The following is an 18362-nucleotide window of genomic DNA, read 5'->3' on the forward strand; positions in this document are numbered from 1 at the left end:
AAAAAAGGCAATTTTATTTTGCAATGGACAATTAAGATAAAACTAAGAAAAAAATGGAACGAATTAAAATAATTTACCAATGTCAATGTTCCATGCAGTTAATATTGTCATTAAATAAATGCACTGAAATAGTTTGTAGATATTAGATCTACCACTGCAAGTTGCAAACTACAAAACTTAAAATAGATCATGCATTGATAAGTAGTAAAGACCATGATGAAAAATTACCTCCCATTTTGCCTGCATTTCTGCAGACTGTACATCCAAGGAAGCAAAAAAAAACAGACAGTGTAGCTCACATTAATATATCCACAAGGTAAAACTATGCATTCTAATTTTGCTTGTTCATTTAATTCCAGCATCATTTTATAATCGAGGGCAAAAGGCTACACAATCTCCAAAGCAAAGAACTGGGGAATAAATCTATCACTATAATAGAAATTGTGCAGGCAGATTTAATTATTTTAAATGAGCTGCACTGATTGTACATAGTTTAGTAAGGTAATGAAGACAATGTTTGGATAGCAAATGTTCTGACTGTGGTGACATTTCAGATGAAATGCTCTTTGATTCCAGTTTTATAATCACTATAATGAAACAGAGATGAATTTCTAGAGTGAGGTGAAAAAAATGCAAATCAGATTAAAAGACTCTTAATAAGCTATTGGTTCTATTAAAATATAAAAAGATAAAAATGCAATGCACATTATAAGAACAGAGAACTATGATGAAAGCCCTCTTTAAATGGTTTATTGCTAATTAAACTACCCCAATAGTATGATAGTATGGAATTTTCTACATACAAAACACATTTTTCATGTTTTCACCAAAGAAAACTCTTAACAGATGCCAATGAAAGCCTGCATATTATAACGCCACATAATTTTTTTTCTGTTTCTGAAATAAATTTCAAGTAATTGCTAAATTTATGTTACTTTCATGTAAACACATATGGTTCATGTACAATTTCTATAAGGTTCATATATTTATACCTAACGCCTGTAAGCTGTGAGCATTTGAAACCAAAGTCAAATTCCTTTTTCGTACTCACAATCTTGACCATTAAAGCAGATTCTGATCTATTATCTTTCACCCGCAAGAAAGTGAAAACCGCTACAGCTCAGGTTCAGCTAGCAGAAATAACATCAACATTTTATGGAATTCAATTCTGCACCATGAGAAGAACTTCATAATTTTGATTTGGGAATACTGTACACCTACTTGAAATCTGGTAGCCATTGTTTCAAGTCCTTCAATCTTGGAGTCCTGAAGTGCAGAGTAGGTGGACATGGTGTCAAACATTTTGAGGATCTTGTTGAGACGTCGCTGGAATGTGTCAAACTTCCCAAAGATGTACATCTCACTGATGTCAAACTTTCTCTGAGATGGAGATTGCTCCAGCTCCTCCTTGGTTTTATGAAAACACAGCTGGTACTCCTGAGCAACACAGTTTGAAACAAAGCAAACTCATCTTCATCCAACTGATGCAGCTGGGTTGGTTGGCTGACTTGACTTACAAACCGTAATACCAGGACTGTTTGTTCGAAGACAGAACTAAATTGAAACCACATCTAAGAAATCATAATAGGGGACAAATGCATAACAAAAAAAACCTGATGAATAAAAAAACAGTTATTTCAATAAGGAATACCCAATACCTGATTTAGATGAATTGCAGCTTTGATTTTATCAGTAACCTCTTGTTGAGGTTGGTCCCATATTGAATTGGAACCATTATTAGTGATGTAGGCTTTGCAAGAAGTGATCATCTGATTTGTGACCTGGAAGTACAAAAGGTTTTGTCAATTATTTTCAGTCTGAGAATTTTATCATGTGTACAGATTTTAAAACATTCACATCACTTTGCTCACATATTCCACCTATTTACTGCTGCTATGCAACTTTCCTTTGAGTTGATTGTATTTAGAGGCATTTATATCACAAGCGTCCAAATTTGGATTAGAACAAAGTAACCACCGAATTTGCAGTACCTTAACAAAGAGTGATGTTAGTTTTTCAGATGTGTTATAGTAGCGAGAAATGGTGTGAATCATCTTGATGGCATTGATCAAACCAGGGATAGCATCCACCATTAATACCTGGAAGGAGAAATATTTTCCTTTTGTAAAATCATAACAAGTTTGAGGAATGTTTGGTTCATTTTTCAGACAAAGAAACATGACACATGTTTGTTTTGTTTGTTTATTTTTTTACTTACAGGGTCACTGTTGTAGAGTGGGTCAAAAAACTTCTCTAAGCTGTAGAGGTACTTCACGTTGTCTTTGGCCTCATTAGCTGCTTCAGTAATCCTTACGTCTAGTTCCCGCCATGACTGAAGCAAAAAACAAAATTAAAAAAAACAAAAAAGTAAACACGCTTCTTATGATTAATGCATTGCTGTATATTATTAATTGAAAATGTACATATAAAGTTTAGAAGAATAAAATTAAAGTTCACTTAGGCAGTTCACATCTTTTCAACATGTGGTGCATGTTCCAGTCACGAATGAGCATCATTTCTGACCTTAATGAGTTTAGATTTGGCCAGTAGGAGAACACCCAGTACAGCACTGACTTCCGGAGTTTTGAGCTGGTCCAAAAGATAGTTGAAGCGAGCCATTCGTTTCTTCCAGTGGTCCAGTTCAGCACGAGGCCCGAGGTCGTCAGCCTCCTTACGGAGCTGGTTACTCTCTGCGAGAACCTGGAGAACAAACCTATATGCTGCATTTGCTAACTCAATTTATACAGTTTGTAATTAATTCTTACAAACCAAGAACATATTCATCTGGAAATCGTGGAGTTAAGTTGCAGGACATTTTGGACAGACTGTTTTGTCCAAACTTTGAAATGTACACATAGTGATTACACAGTAGACGTATATTTTTTGCTGCAGTGATTGATGTTTAAAAATCGAATCAGCCCCTAGCTGATATTCTAGGCTGCCAACTTTCTAACTCAAAACTAAATATGATTAGGTATTGCTGTGTTCCCTGAGCCCTAACATAAATTGCAGATTGAAAGGTCTTCTCTGTGCATTCAAAGACTTCACAGTAAATTTAGGGATATTTCATTTATTCCATGGATAAAGTTCACCGATTTTCTGTAACTTGCACAAAAAACGAGGAAGAAAAAAAATGTCTGTGGTTATTAGCTGAGTGGTTACATAATGCCAGGAGCCATTATGTCAAAACATCGGTGTAATTTATTAGGCAGTTGATACGTATTGGGCTACCTCTACTGATAAACTTTAACAACAGCATTTACTTGTTGTCCAGTTTTATTTTTTTCTTTATAGATCAAGTTATGTTTTTATCATATTGTTGATGCATTCTGCTTTGTCATAGACAATTCAAGCAGACAGAAAATGAATCATCACTCAAATCCTGTCCTTAAGCAGTTCAGCAGAACAGAAAAGCCAACCTGACTGAAGCTAGTTTCAACATGAAATATACCTTGGAGAATATTTTCTCACCTGTTCTATCTGTTTGATCCAAACTTTCACACAGGCTTCTATTTTTTCTGTGGCTTCTGCGCTGTTGGCTGCTGCCATGTAATCTGCTGGGGATTTCAACACCCGCAAGTCAAACGTGTCACACTCCTTCAAGGTAACCTGGAGGGAAAACAAAAGATTGTTTTTTCCTCTCTCTTTCATCTGGATGTAAGTTTCTGCATGCATATCCATTTTTTTTCTGCTTAAAGTACAGATGTTCAACAGAAAGAACATGAACTTCAAATAAATGTCAAAGCTATTTCCATAGCTTTAATATTCTTTACCCTTTATTTTAAATGTTAAATATCTCTTGTGTTCATAGGGTTACAATAATTGCTATTAATGTGATTTGAATTAGATGGCTGTTACAATCTTTCTAATTTATTTGTAAAGTGGCGTCTGTTACGCACCTTTTCTTGTAGACTCTCCTGTGCACTCGCCAGAACAGACACAAAGCTTTCAAGTGAAGATATGAACTCTTGTTTTACACTCTGGGCCTGAGGACTAGCCAGATCACCCCAGCCATGGTTTATTTTCCTCAGTGTGGGAATAAAAATGTCTGAAAGCAACTGCTCCACACTTTTTAATAGTCCAACTTCTGTTGTATCCAACATATTGAAGTTCACATCCTGCAATTTCAGAAATATGTGCACTGATTACATAAATGAAAAGTTATAGTATTTAATCTTATTATTTGGATTTATGTATAACCATTTTTTTTCTGCAAAGCCAAAAATCAGGAAAATTCTCCTGTGATAAAAAAAAAAGTGTCATACTCTATCATAAGTAGAAATCCATCCCCGGTATGAAAAGAAAAACAATGTTAAATAGAGCTAAATATTATGATCATGAAATTAAATAGTTTATGGTCTTACAACACAAGACATAAAATGCTTTTTTTTGGGGTGGGGGGCTCTTGGGTGTACTGGCAACACTACTACATCACTACAACACTACATGTGGGCATTGCCCCACAGGAGCAATACAAAACAATGAGCTTTTTTTTATTGATACAAACAAGTATAGAAGATTTTCTTGTTTACGATCCAACATTGACCACTAAAAGGAGGCATAAACATAGCACACCCTTCAAAGACACTTGTGGGAAAACTAAACTGACTAAACTAACACTGTCTCTAACCAACTGAAAAGGTGGAAAAAGAAAATTTCTTGTGGAAATTTCATAAGAAATTAAAATGTTTGAGCATTTTTATTGTGAAAAAACCTGGACTTGTCTAGCCTATTTTTATTTGTCAGAAACCTTCGGTTTGTCTTTTTTATCAGACCCGACGCCGACTCCGCCCCCATGCGGAAGTAGAGCAGACCTCCTACAAACAAACAGCGGTACAATGGCAAAAATAGTGGAACTCAATGAGTTACAGGAGACGTTTTTTGAGTCATTTTTGCTAAGCCAAAGCTGAGGCAAAGACAACAGACAAGTTTCTTGCTAAGGTCATTTGCTGGAAACAACGGAGAAACAAACCTGTTAAAGCCCAAGTCTTTTGAAGCCAGAGGAAGAATGGTGTGAACAAAGTCTCACTGGATGTCAATGCTACGTCTGCCGCATTTTGAACACGTCCAAAGCGGGTGAGTAAAAACTTAAATAGTCCGTCTGTTGACAATCTGCCTTCAAGAAAGTGCTTTTAAATATATAGTAGCATAAAAAGGTGTGCTACCGTTGTAATTACATAAAAGATCAAGTAGAACTACCTTCACTTGCTGATCTTTGATTTAACTATCAATAAGTCTAGTTATGACAATAAATGGGAGGTTTACTACCAGTTATCTTTGTGCACTGCAGACGAATATATATGGTGGTTGCCACCTGTATTCACGCGCCACTTCTTAAGTGTTTTATTGGTGGTTGACAAACCAACTTAAGGTGTTTTTACCGCCACCTGCCGGACTGGAGTGTGAACATCAATGATAACCAAAGGGAATTTCACTCACTTTCCTCATTAGCCTCAGAAGATATTGTAAACTGTTTGTGCTTTGGTTACTTTGGAACTGTTTGTGCCTCTGGTGGACCCGCTACATTTTATTGTTGAAATTTAACATAAACAGAAACTTTTTTACATTTAAAATACAAAAGAGATGTTCACTTCACCTCAGTTTAAAAAATATAAACAACATGGTTTTATTTTAGATCTATTTCACATAAGATAGTTAATGGTTGATTTTTGCCTTTGAAATAAAGCATTTTAAGAATGAAAAGTACCACTCATTCATGTTTGTTATATGACAAAAACGGAAATGAGTTCTATTCAATATATAAGTAAAGGTCTATCTGTTTACCATCTGTGAAACAAATCTACATGGTGTATCATTCTTTCTGCTCCTTTTGCTATAACCTGTAGCAAACAGTCTTTTACCAGCAGACGTGATTAACTTTCCTGCAGGCAGCATGTGGGCAGCTACAATCAATGAACAAAACAACATGTGATATCACAGTGTTATTGATGAACACCCCTGCTGTCCCACTTATCTTTAGACAAAAGAAGCATTCATGGGCACCATTTATCCTTCAAGCTTCACTCATAAATTTAACATTTTTTTTCAAATGTTTTGTTAGATTTAGTCAAATACCTTTTAGCACTGCATTCTGACTGAAACAGATGTTGAAGTTCTGTTTCGTTTCTGTTGCCCCAGAATTTATTTGTTCAGAACAGGTCAATAATATGTGTAATTTACTTACTACCGGGTTTTATTTTAGATCTATTTCACATAATTTAGTTAATGTGTAAAATTTCTCAGGTCTTACTCTCAGAGTCCAGGCCAAAGTTGTATTTTAATCTGAAAACATTATTTATTCCTATTAGAGAGAAAAGGCCTCTGCTTTTATCGAAACACTGACTCACTCTGTGTATGTTCTCGGAAGTTATTGCTTTCAAAGTGTTTGCTCTTGTGAAGAAGACGCAAACTCCGGTCAATGCCACGTCCCTTCCATCAGTTACAAACACTTTCCTTATGTGACCTGGCTGGTGGGAATCAAGCCGGGTGGGTGGAGAGGTTGCAGCTGCTGAAATAAGGAGTTAGTCATCAGTCTACGTTACTGCTGGACCGTTTTCTATATTATCACTAGCAACAAAAATAATTGCACTGAAGATATTTAGTCAGTTTTGATTCACTGAGTGCTCTTTTTTTCATGTTACCTCCTTCTGCGAGTTCAGTGTCCTGATAATAAAACATGAGGTGTGGAAGACCACTTGCCACAAAGAACTGTTCCATACGATCAATCTGTTCCAAGAAACAAAATAAATCGGCATCATGAGATTTTGCAGACGTTGATGGAAAATGTTATATAACACTGAAAAAATAACAACCAGACTGCAAAATTATTTTTCAAAACATCCCAAACAGAAAAATGCATAGTTTCAAAATCAGTTCAGTCTAAATCACACTTTTTTTTCAGTACTAGTTGCGAAAATTCAAGTAGTTTATAAATGTGTGCTACTAATATGTGATAATGTCCTATGTTACAGTTATCATTGCACATTTATTCATTTGAAATCATAGATAATTTTAAATGAACTTCCTGACTGCTTATTGTAGTCTTTCCTAACTATTTTGTGCTTTTGCAATGCCCAGGACAACAGATAAAAATACCACATAAAAAAGAAATGATTGAGAGCTTTCACTTGGTTTCTTTTCAAAATTGGCCAAATTATATTCTTTGTTTTTTGAAGGTTACTTATTGTTTTCTCGTTAAACAATAAGGACATTTAAGATAAAGTTTAACTCACACACCTGATTTCCTTCCAGAATGGCATCTTCAACATCAGACTTCTCCAGTCCCAGGCATGAAGCCACAATATTGAGGATGTAGTCATGTCTTCCGTCCAGCTGGGCGCGCTTAGCCTCACGCTCCTCTTTTAGCTTTTGCTGCACAAAAAAAAACATGTACAGATAGATGTTATTGTTGAACTGATATGGATGAGCTCTGTAGTAAAAACTAATAAGTACTTCAGGTTGATTAAGTACTGATTTAATTTAATCCATTAAGCAAAGGTAAAGTCATTGTGTGATTCAGCAAAAAGTAATAACTAATAAATTTGTCCATTAGATTAAATATATTTTTTAAATAATTGTTGTTTATTCATTTTAAATGTTATTTTCCTGTTTAACATAAACTCAGACACAAAAATATTCAAATATTCATCTTAACTTTTAAGCATACGTCTCCATCAGAAGGTTTGCGATCTGCACTGAGTTGCCAGATTTCACAGCTTTTTTAGCATTAGGATAACGCTGCACACTACAATTACAGGAAACGTATCATTTGGTCTTTGTCTTGGTCTTACACTTAAAAAAACAGTATGTTCCGAAGCACAAGATATTCTAATGAAGTTTCATAGTGAAACTTCTCATTCATTTTATGAACAAACAGGCCTTACAGGAGTTATAATAGCATAAAATATTATGGACGTTTGTTCTGCAGCAGGTTTATTCCAGCGTATCTGAAGAAGATCAAAAAGCAGCCAGGCGGAGCTAAATATAACACCACTGAAATCGTAGCAAAGTGTTGAAGGATACATTTCAAAGCATGGTATAATTAGAGTCTGAAAGTTATGATTTATGGAAACAAAGGCTGTCACTAATACATAAAAGCTTAGGTGAATGAAATGAAAATACAGAGAGTTTTTATTATTATTATTGTTATTTTCATTAAGAAGATAAGAAAAATGGTGGAAAAATTGGGTGGGATTAGCTTCAGTGTAACTGCAGAAGAATAATCCTATAAAAGCTTCAAGGCTGAAAAGTGAAAACTGAAAGGAGTTTTTTTTTAGTTAGACCCCGGGGGATTGGCTAGTGAGAGGAGGAGCAGGCCGGCTTCCTCGTTTAGAGAGGGTGTCAGAGTTAGTAAGAGCATTAGCACATTTGGCCATTGGAAGCTGTAGAGGTTTGGCAATGTGCAAATCAGAATGTATCAGGAAGGTTAAAAATGGTTTTGGTAAAGATCCCCGAGGTGACCCAATTACAGTTGTTGATGTTAACAGTGCTATACTGCCTTAAGGATGATATTGAGTTATAATTCTGGGAAGGGGTCTGCCTGCATTGAGTTTGCATGTTCTTCCACAATCCAAAAATATGAATGTTAGATTAATTGGTTGCTCTACATTATACTTCGGTATGAGTCTGTCTAAGTCTTTTAGGGCTGTGTGTTTCTGTGTTGCCCTGTGATGGACTGGCTCTCCAGAGTATCCCGCCTCTCTCCCAACATCATACTTTATGTCAAACAAAGGTATTATGCATTAGAGCTAGTCCCTATCAGAATCAAGAATTAAATTCTAGATTAATAGAACCAAAAACTAAATAAGATCATTTTATTCATTTTCTATAACTAAAATGATCTTTGAAACTGAACATTAAGAATCGACCTAAAACAGTAGTTTTCTTTACTCCAAGAATGACTTGTCCTCTCCCTGGCTTTGGTCTAATTTTGAGTGATTATGTCTGACATTAAATCTGAGAAAGAAAAAAAAATGAGTTTTAGTTTCAGAAACCCATTTTCTCCACCATCTTTAATCAGATTGAACCACAACAGAAGTAGAAGGAGAGCCTTATATTTAGCTTTTGTTTGTTTTACTGTTCTCATTATTCTCTTTCTTATAAGGAAAATCATTGCACAAACAACCCCTAATAGGTGACTAGTGGCAGTAAAGTAGACAGCCAATAAGAGAGATGTAACTTGTATATTTTTTTATTAATTGCATTATTAAACAGCTGAGTGACAAAGTATAGTAAAGTGTATATCATATTATTTATCATATCTCCTTTAAAGTTGTAGACAGGAATTAATGTATTTGGGGTTTTAAAAGAAGAAGAAACTGAGTATTTTTTTATAGGGACTGTGATGATAGGCATTCAGACAAAGAGCTTTGATCAGCCTAGTGAGGGCTTTTAAAAAATCTAGCATAGGAAATGTGGTAATGCAATTAAATCGGGATAAGAGGTTGTTGTGGCTGAATGCAAGAGTCATGTTCAAGGTAATGGAAGAAAGCGGTAAGAGGATGGTTTCAGAGGTTCATATGTAAAAAAGGCTGCTCTACCTCTGCAACACTGTTGGACCACCAATTCGGGATGTCTGTGAGTGTGATTAGGATTCACATTACAAGCCACATCATTCAACTCCAGTAGTTGAAAATCAATTCACACAAAGAGTTTGGAGATTATAGTCATAACTACAAGTACCTTTCATCACTTACTGATTGTAAGGTACTTGTAGTACCTTATTTTTTTAGATTTGTAAAATTTAAATGCATGCACATACATGTTACATTTTTATTATTCAAAGTTTATTATGAATCGCCTCTTCTAACAGTACACCATAAAGGTAATAGAATTGCTTCAGATTGTGATATTCATATTATGCGTTTTGGGACAATTTCACTTTCACTGTGAAAAAAAATCCCAATTGTAGTCCCACAAGCAGATCAATCACTTTTTTTGTTTGTTTTGCTGACTGTTGTAGACGTGACAAAAGCACTGTATCATGTGTGCTACTGAGAGCTTAGTGAGATGGGGCAGAGAACCGAAAATAAAAAATAGACAAGCTCTGACTAACCAGAAACACAAAGAAATAACAGATGTCCCCATTAAAGTTAAAACACAAGTGTATAACATAATACTTGTTTAAAATTTGGATGCGTTTCGTTTAATAAAATCTAGTTTAGTCTTTCAGCAAGATATTTTTTATCAAATTGGTTACAATTAAGTTTGGAAGACTGGATCAGTCAAATATCCCAACAGCCTTCCAGCACTGGAGTAAACTGGGCAGACAACACCCTCGTGAGCCTTTACTAGTAACCATTTCCAACTTACAGGAACAAGGCTAAGAGATCTAACAGAACCAGAAGAAGCCAAACGCTTGTTCTGAGAAAAAATAGGACACATATGACCTGCCCGGGGATGTTTTCTGTTTTAGAAGTTATATGCACAAATTTAGAGTTTATGTTTCTATGCAAAGAGAGATAGATGCCATTTAAAATGGCTATCTTCATTAACTAAGGGCCTTCAATTCACAAACTATTAACAATTCAGTTTAAGTGGTTAACACCATCTTGTTTGTTTATTAATCAGTATATAAATTGTATTACCATTAGTTTATATATTGTTTTAATGAGCAGATGGAGTTTGCAAGAATAAAGTTTGCATTTGAAGAGACTTTATTTTGCTCATAAAATATTATCCTCCTTCATCTCATAAAGTATACAGTTTATAGTCTCTCTGAAAAAGAAACTTGGCCCAATTTGAGACTTTACTTTGAAATAGATAAAAATACTTTATCTAAACATACTGACATAAAAGCTAATGCTCCTCCTTTAACATGTACAACCTAGTAGTGAGACATTTTACCATGTGTTCCACATACACATGGAACACATGGTAAGTACGATATATGGATATATGTAGCCATATATCATACTTTCTAAAATGGCTAATACAAAGTCACTTAGATCGATTTAAAACTAAAAGCAATGTCTGAGTTACTTCACTTTTACAGTGCCTTTAAAAGCACCGCAAACTGATAAAGAAGTCTTGTTCTGTTCAGGCTCTGCTGTGAAACCTCAGGATATGGTCGTGCAAAGAATTATTTACATTTAAATAATGTAAATATTTAAATGCTACTTTATTAGGTTTAATAAAGTAGCATTCAGTTGAATTGAACAGTTACGTACAAGTAGCACAGATGCAAAGAAAAAAAAAGTGGTTATTGATGTCAGACTGAAAATAATTTCTTATCTTTTAGAAGATTTCCGAACAAAACTCAACCACAGTGGCATTATTGGTCAGACATGTAAACAGTACACACTACAGCTGTCTGGGGGACTTCTCTTTAACGTTTTGCAACTTTTCTCTGTCTTGAGTCCTGAGTTTCTAAACGGCAACATCAAAAAGCAAAAATACATAATACATAAAGTGTTATGCTGCACATAAATTTAATGAGCAGGTGGAATCTATGCCAAAAGCAATACAAAGGCACAAATAAACAGTTTCATCCAATGGTAGTCACCCATGTTTATTTCTTTGCATTACACAGAGGGGAAACCATTCAGAGGCAGACTCCCGTCACAACAGTACAAACATTGAAATCCTTCAGAAGTGAACAAAAGCCCAGGCAGAGATAAGCCGTGCCAAACTGGGCAAGTCCTATGCTGAACTGTCAGCTCTGAAATTAAAAAGTAAACAGTAAACTGTTGTGACAAAAAAATAAAAAAATACAACACAACAGGTTATCATGCATGATGATAACCTGTTGTTATCATCAAAAATGGTAATATGCTGCCAAGCATAGAATTATAACAAAAACGAAAACTCGTTGAGTTTATTTCTGTTCGTTCCATTTCCAATGTCATGGTAGGAAATGAAAGAGCTGAAGATGGCATTTAGCAGGACAGTAAGAGAAGTAGATGAGAACGGAAGAAAAATATCGTCAGCTGGCAACCGAGTCACTCAAATTATTTCTCTTACCCGAATGACCTTTGAAACAATTTGTCTCCAGTGCCTCTTCCTAAACATCTGTGACATGACAGCTTGCTGATCAGCACCTCACCTCTCCTGCATCTTCTCGATGGCCACCTATCACTTTCTCATCTGCATGTGCACTCGCACCTCGGAAGGGTTAAGGCTATCAGTTGTCAGTGTTGACTACCCAACCAGGTGAGCTGCAGCTGGAAATGCTATCTATATGACTAATCGCCACTCCAAATACAATTTGAGTTTAGCACCACATGGAGACGTGAAAAAACAAAAGTGTGTAGATGAGATCCGGTACTTAGTTTACAGATATTAACGCATATAGGAAATTTTATTTTATCTTCTTCCCAGCATTTTGTCCCTTTGTTTTTAAGATGTGCTCAGTGAGCAGAATGCAGTAGATATTTTGTTGAACAAAAGGTCAAAAGCAATTAAAAGGCTTTTTTTTTTATTTTATTTTTTTATTTTTAATATAATACTAGAAACACCAGTAAAGCTTTTAAAAAATGGTTTTGATAGTTGGCTACTTGTTGGAAGGATTAATTGAACCTGATTACATTTCAGCTGCCTGATTAACCTAATTTTAAGGAGCGATTATTATTTTTCATGATTTTAAGGTCAGGACTATTGAGAATCTTTTTTTTTTTTTTTTGTCTTTTATTTTACATTTGACCTTCTCCTGACCGTATTAACAGAGCTATGCTAAAACCTTTTGTACCACTTGAGCTAAATTAGTAATTCTCCAAATCCAGTCCTCATGAGCCGGTGCCCTGTAGCTTTAAATGCATCTATGCTCCAACACTCCTGAATTATAAGGCCAAGTTGCCTCCTGAGCATCACTAAGTGCTGGAGTGGACTCGTAATGAAGCATTCATTTGACTCAGTGGTGGTGGAGTCAGGATGCATCTAAAAACTGCAGGACAGTGGCTCAAAGACTGGCCGAAATTATACCAGTCCCACCATTTGAATTCCAAGGTCAAATAATTTAACCTGATAGCCAAATAGAGTTTTCTTGTCTGTAATTAAATAGCCACAGGGGGAGATCTGTTTGAAACAGCATCATGGTGACCAAGGAACACAACAGAAAATAGATTTGTAGTCAAGACCACCTAACCATAAGCTCCATTCATTTAGAGCTTATTCCATGGCACTTTATGTCGTCAAGAGGTCGAGATAAAAACTTCCTCTTGAAAATGGTACAACCAACTTGTGTCTTAGGACTTTATACAAGATAAGTTCCTTCTGAAAAAGTAGCTCTAAGTGCAAATTTTTCATGCATTTATTTCATAACAAATATTAAAGGTATTAAAGAAAGGTCAAACCCATAAAGACCAGAGAAACTTGATAAATTTGCCCACAAATCAATTTATCAAAGTTACTCTATGTTGGAAAATTAACCCCAGAAAGATTGTATTTCAATGAAATAACATTTTGTGTAATATCCATTGCTCAGTGACGCATAAAAGCTATAATAACCAATAAAACCCCAAAACATCCCATTTCATTTCTTTGCAACAACTTTGCTAAATATCAACTACTCATGCACTACCATACCTCACAGAGAAATATCAGTTCTGAACTTAATAGCTTCCTTACTCAGGGATACAAAAGAAACACAACAGCTAATCAATGATGAATTACAGTCAGCCAACGCTAATTGAGCAGCTAGCTCGTCTGTAACATCAGAACTCTTGGGTCACCTTACCTTGTTTTGATAGTCTGGTTTAAAATGCAGCATAGTTGTAGACGGCCTTTCAGACTGGCTGTCCTTTTTATATCATTCCAAATGCTTAGCTGATTTAGCTTTTCATGACATTAGAGAACTACAAAGACAAGACAACAGAGAAGTGGTTTTACTGCACTATGGGAGCAATCAGCCTCCTTGTTTGGCATGAGAGAAAGGTTAGTGCCCTGAAATTATCAGAGCGTTGCTCGTGAAAGGGTACTGCTAACTAGATAATGTGGTGTTGGATGACGTCCTGTCAGCATTGTAATTATCATGGTCCCGCTCTCACCTTACCAGACTTTTATAACAATAGGATGGAGAGACAAAGGAGAGTAAGGGTAGAAAGACTGTTTGGTTGGGGGGGGGGATGTTCAAACACTGACTCTCTTGAAGTGCAAATGCACCGCAAACACGTGTGACCTATATGGTGAGTGAGTGTTGTGGTTTCACACACTCGCACCTTCATTATGCTGTCTGAATGACCATTGTATAATGATTGTTTTACTCACATAGTTAGAGCAGTTGTGTGACAGCGAACAGACGGTGCCACTAGAAGATAAGTTTATGATACATTGTGAGTTAATATGCTATCTGTAAAAAAATAGTAAAATAGTTGCTTATACAAACCACATGTAACAACCTTGAACTAAAGACCACAAAAATAAGGTATTTTTTTAAGTATGTTTTTGTTTAATTCTATGGAACTAATCAGTATTAAACATCATAATTATAATTTCTTCATTTCGATATAATTTCAGCTCACCTAGCGTCTGTACTTTTGAGAGAAGTATTTGCATTTGTTTCAAGCCTGCAAATGCTAAAAAAGTTTTGCAGTTAAGAGAGTCGTTGTTGACCATAATGATCTCCCAAGAGAAGAGCAGGAAAATCAACAGAGTTTGTCAGATATTTATTTTTCCAAGTCAGCTGTGCCTACAATAAGATGGCGCACACAAACACAATGGTGGGTTGTAAAAGGTAAGGCTACATCAGGGAAGATATCAGTGTCAAACCAGAAAAATGAAAGGCAAATGACAAAAAAAATAAAAAATAAAAATAACAGAAAAAGGAATCAATGTCTGTGTGAGCAGTTTTAACAACTAAACTGGACAAAGCAAGATTATAGTCAGCTAAAGAAACAATCATGAATTGTGGATAAACTGGTGATAGATTCAGTGATGAATGTTAAATCTGGACTGGCCCAAAGAGGTGTAACTGGAGCAGTTGTTGGACGCCATCAGAATAAATCTCCCTGGCAGTCGTTATCTCTGCAGTGTATGTATTGGTGGGCATTGAAATTTTAAGACTTTTCTTTCTAGGAAATCATATATATAGTCAAAGGCATAGCTAGCAAACAGTCTGAGTCTCAATCCAATTAAAAGTTTGTGCTTATCTGTTAACTGTTGTCAGAGAATGTTGCAGTCTAATTGATAAAAACTTAGAATTTCCATTAGTGAGCTCAAAGATCAAGCTGTGATAAAAGCAGTTGGAGATCCAACAAAGTCAACAAGCCAGGTTGAAAAGGCTAAGCAATTATGCGCTATTTTAATTATTCTAGTATCTTATTCAGATTACTTAAAATGTTTCTCTTAATTGCAAGTGTAAGTCAAGAGTCCATGGTCTTCAAGTACGTTCATTATTATTATTATTATTATTCAAATCTATGCTCAGCAGTGAAAATGTAGACACCACATACAGAAAACAATTTGTTTAAAGATTATGCAAATAGTGGTTACAGTTCAGAGTTATAAGTAATGATTCATCAGTGGACTGCACACTGGATTGGAGCTTAGCACTGTTGCCTTAAAATTCCCTGAGTCTGAAATCTGGCAGTAGATGCAGAGGAGTATTCCTCAAGCTGAATAAGACTGTCAGTCCAGTTCATCTGGTCCCTGGTAAGAGGTTGGGTCATGCAAGGATAACTGTTGTTGATCGGTTTAAAACTACATGATACACACAGAACTCTGACCCAGTACTCAGAACATGTTCAAGAATAAATTAGATGTCTCTAAGGATCCCTGTGTGTCGGAGAAGAGACAGGAAAGCATAGCAATAAAATTTGGTTCGGCCATGAGCTGATATTTCTGTGTTGAACTTTCTGCTTGTAAGCTGCCACGAAACAAGAGAGTGATTATGAATTATAAATGAAGAGGCTGGCTCCCCAAATGAGAATACATTGACTAAGACAGGAACAAGTCTGTGTTTTCACTGGAAATATTTAAGCTTACCCTGCAGGAAAAAAAAAAAAAAAGTTAAAATGTTAAAATAGATGTGGGACCAGTTATATTGATCACGCATTTCAGCATACATAATGGACAGATGATCTGTTTCTGATATATTTCACTACATGATAGATGTAGTGAAATATATTCCATTGTCTGTTTCTGTTAACGTGACACTTGGGAAGTTGTCCATGTTTGGTCAGAGCTGATGGCACAGAAAAAAAGTCTCGTTGATATTCTCTTCAGTGGAAAGAAAGATATTGTAAAACTCTTCTTCCATAGAAAATGAATCTAATGACATTGTAGGATTCATGAGGGAGTTTTGTACTTTAGAATAGTGTAGTCTGTCCAGAAAAATGGTGTCCTTCAGTGATACAAAGTTGGCACAGTCTAGCATAGGGATACTACTTTAATAGCTGGTGGAGAAGCTGTACATATATAAACCAAACAACTTCAATGGGATTAAAAGAAACCAAATTTAATTAATCTGCAATGAAAAGAAGAAGAAACTGCCAAGGAATTGTTGACTCAGTGGTTCTGAATGAATATTTCTCACCAGCTCAAGACAATAAAGCCAACCTGATATAGTACTGCAATATCAAAAGTAAACTTTGACTGCATTCATTATCTTTGTACAGCATTTTTACATTTAGGCAACCCTTGTGGAAACTAAGGAATTTAAACAATTTAAACATTTAAGGAATGTGCCACCATCTTGTGGAGAGATGGCTACAGTACAAACGACACGATGCACTGCTGTAATGCCGCCATTTTTACTCTACTTTGTTGCACCAGGGAATCTAATCAAGTGGATCTCCATGTATTTACTAAAAGGCTTTCAGGATTTAAAGTTGAAAATGAAGTGTGTAATAATTCTATAAAGGCATCTGTAAACAGTTAAACACTTTTATATTAACAAAAATATAAAGTTCTACTTCAAAACCTTTAGCATTCGCAAAATTATACAAACAGATCAAACTAGCTGATGCTACCACATAGAAAACATTGGAGGTTTGTTTTCAGTCCTGGTTAATGTTTAAGCCAGATGACTGAGCTGTTAAACTTTAGATGAGCAACAGCGAATGGTCAAATCAAGCAGTCACTTTAAAATGTATCAGAAATTAAAAATGATAAATAAGCACATTTCAAAAAGTGATTAACATTTAATGGGCACATTTACCTTTTTTTTTTATTTTACATAATTAAAAAAAGAAGCTTTTAACCAGTTTAGAGATTTTTTTTTTTTTTTGGGGGGGGAAGCATTACACTCATCTTCACTCTTGTGTATTATTATTATTATTATTATTATTATTAGCCCAAACCTGCATTTCCTTCTGCATCTCCACAGACATAGACGACTGGCTGGTCCTGCTTCTGTAGCTGATCTTAGCATTCCGGGAGCTGAAGGACATGGCTTCAACTTTTCTTCCTTAAGAAAACTCCTCATAGAAGAAAAAAAATTACCCATACATCCAACCACTGCTCCTTTTTTTCTTTCAAGTTAATTTAGTTAAGTTTGCAGAGATTTTGCAGAACCCTTGCTCTTCGAAGCACTTGTGTTGTTAGTTACCAGGGCAACAAAGGAGCAAGAAGAGAAAAAAAATAGTGGGTGTGACGTTTTTCCTCTCTTCTCATTTTTTGTTTCCTTTTTCACCAATTTGTCTTTCAAAATAGAAAACATATAGAACATGAAATGCATGTGACATTGCATTAAAAAATATCAACGTATGGAGAGACTGGTAATAATCAATTTGCACTATCGTGGCAGTGTTCAATGCTTATCTACAATTTTTATAACAGTATTACAATTGCCTTCGACAAGTAGAGAAATTATTAAATTATTATTTTTAATAAACCTCACTTTGAAATAAAAAGGACTAGTCCTTTAAGTTGTGCTTGCGTTTAATAACCCTCGCAGTGCAATCTATTTGAACAACCCCTAGATGGCAGTAGCTCAACATATATAGGAAAAAAAGACTGAGCCGGAGCTCATAGGGAGAACTGGGTTAGGTTTGTGGGGCAAATGACCTCATACTGTAGCATCATCTTCATCAGCAGGAGATGAAGAGCGAGTGAACTCATCCTTTCATTTTACTATCATTTTGTCCCGCATATGGGCAAAGTCATGCTAATATAATACCGATAACATGGAATAGCTTACAATATGAGTATTCCTGTAGTCGGATATAAAAAAAAAGATAATAATCATCTAATTAGAAAACCAAATATTTTATTGACAAGAAATTTAACAAATTGTTTGCGAGAAGGTAGTCTATAAAGAAGAGGAGGCGGAGTAGTTCCCGGTGGATGTTATGATGTTATCTGTCGGAGCATCTCCGCTTAAGCAATTAAGACAGGATCCTGACACCCACGCAGTCCGCATCAGCACCGCAGCGTGTGGCGCACATCAAAAAAGAAAAAAAAAAAAATATTGGGTGGCGCACATTGCC

The 18362-nt window shown here is 35.5% G+C and overlaps 1 protein-coding gene across 1 annotated transcript in view; it reads right to left on the minus strand.

The window, feature by feature from the left end:
- Positions 1–17514, minus strand: part of dnah5 (dynein, axonemal, heavy chain 5) — an 86050-nt gene extending 68536 nt beyond the window's left edge. The window contains exons 1-11 of the mRNA XM_016668436.1: positions 17235–17514; positions 7237–7371; positions 6642–6726; positions 6348–6508; positions 3900–4118; positions 3472–3609; positions 2524–2700; positions 2219–2332; positions 1992–2099; positions 1659–1781; positions 1222–1437 (exon numbers count right to left, since the gene is read on the minus strand). Of these exons, the coding sequence (XP_016523922.1) occupies positions 1222–1437; positions 1659–1781; positions 1992–2099; positions 2219–2332; positions 2524–2700; positions 3472–3609; positions 3900–4118; positions 6348–6508; positions 6642–6726; positions 7237–7371; positions 17235–17324 (1566 nt within the window). The 5' untranslated portion in view covers positions 17325–17514. The remainder of the gene's footprint in view (positions 1–1221; positions 1438–1658; positions 1782–1991; positions 2100–2218; positions 2333–2523; positions 2701–3471; positions 3610–3899; positions 4119–6347; positions 6509–6641; positions 6727–7236; positions 7372–17234) is intronic.
- Between the last annotated feature and the right edge of the window lie 848 nt (positions 17515–18362).

This window comes from Poecilia formosa, unplaced genomic scaffold, assembly GCF_000485575.1.
Source record: "Poecilia formosa unplaced genomic scaffold, Poecilia_formosa-5.1.2 Scaffold0, whole genome shotgun sequence".
NCBI lineage: Eukaryota > Metazoa > Chordata > Actinopteri > Cyprinodontiformes > Poeciliidae > Poecilia > Poecilia formosa.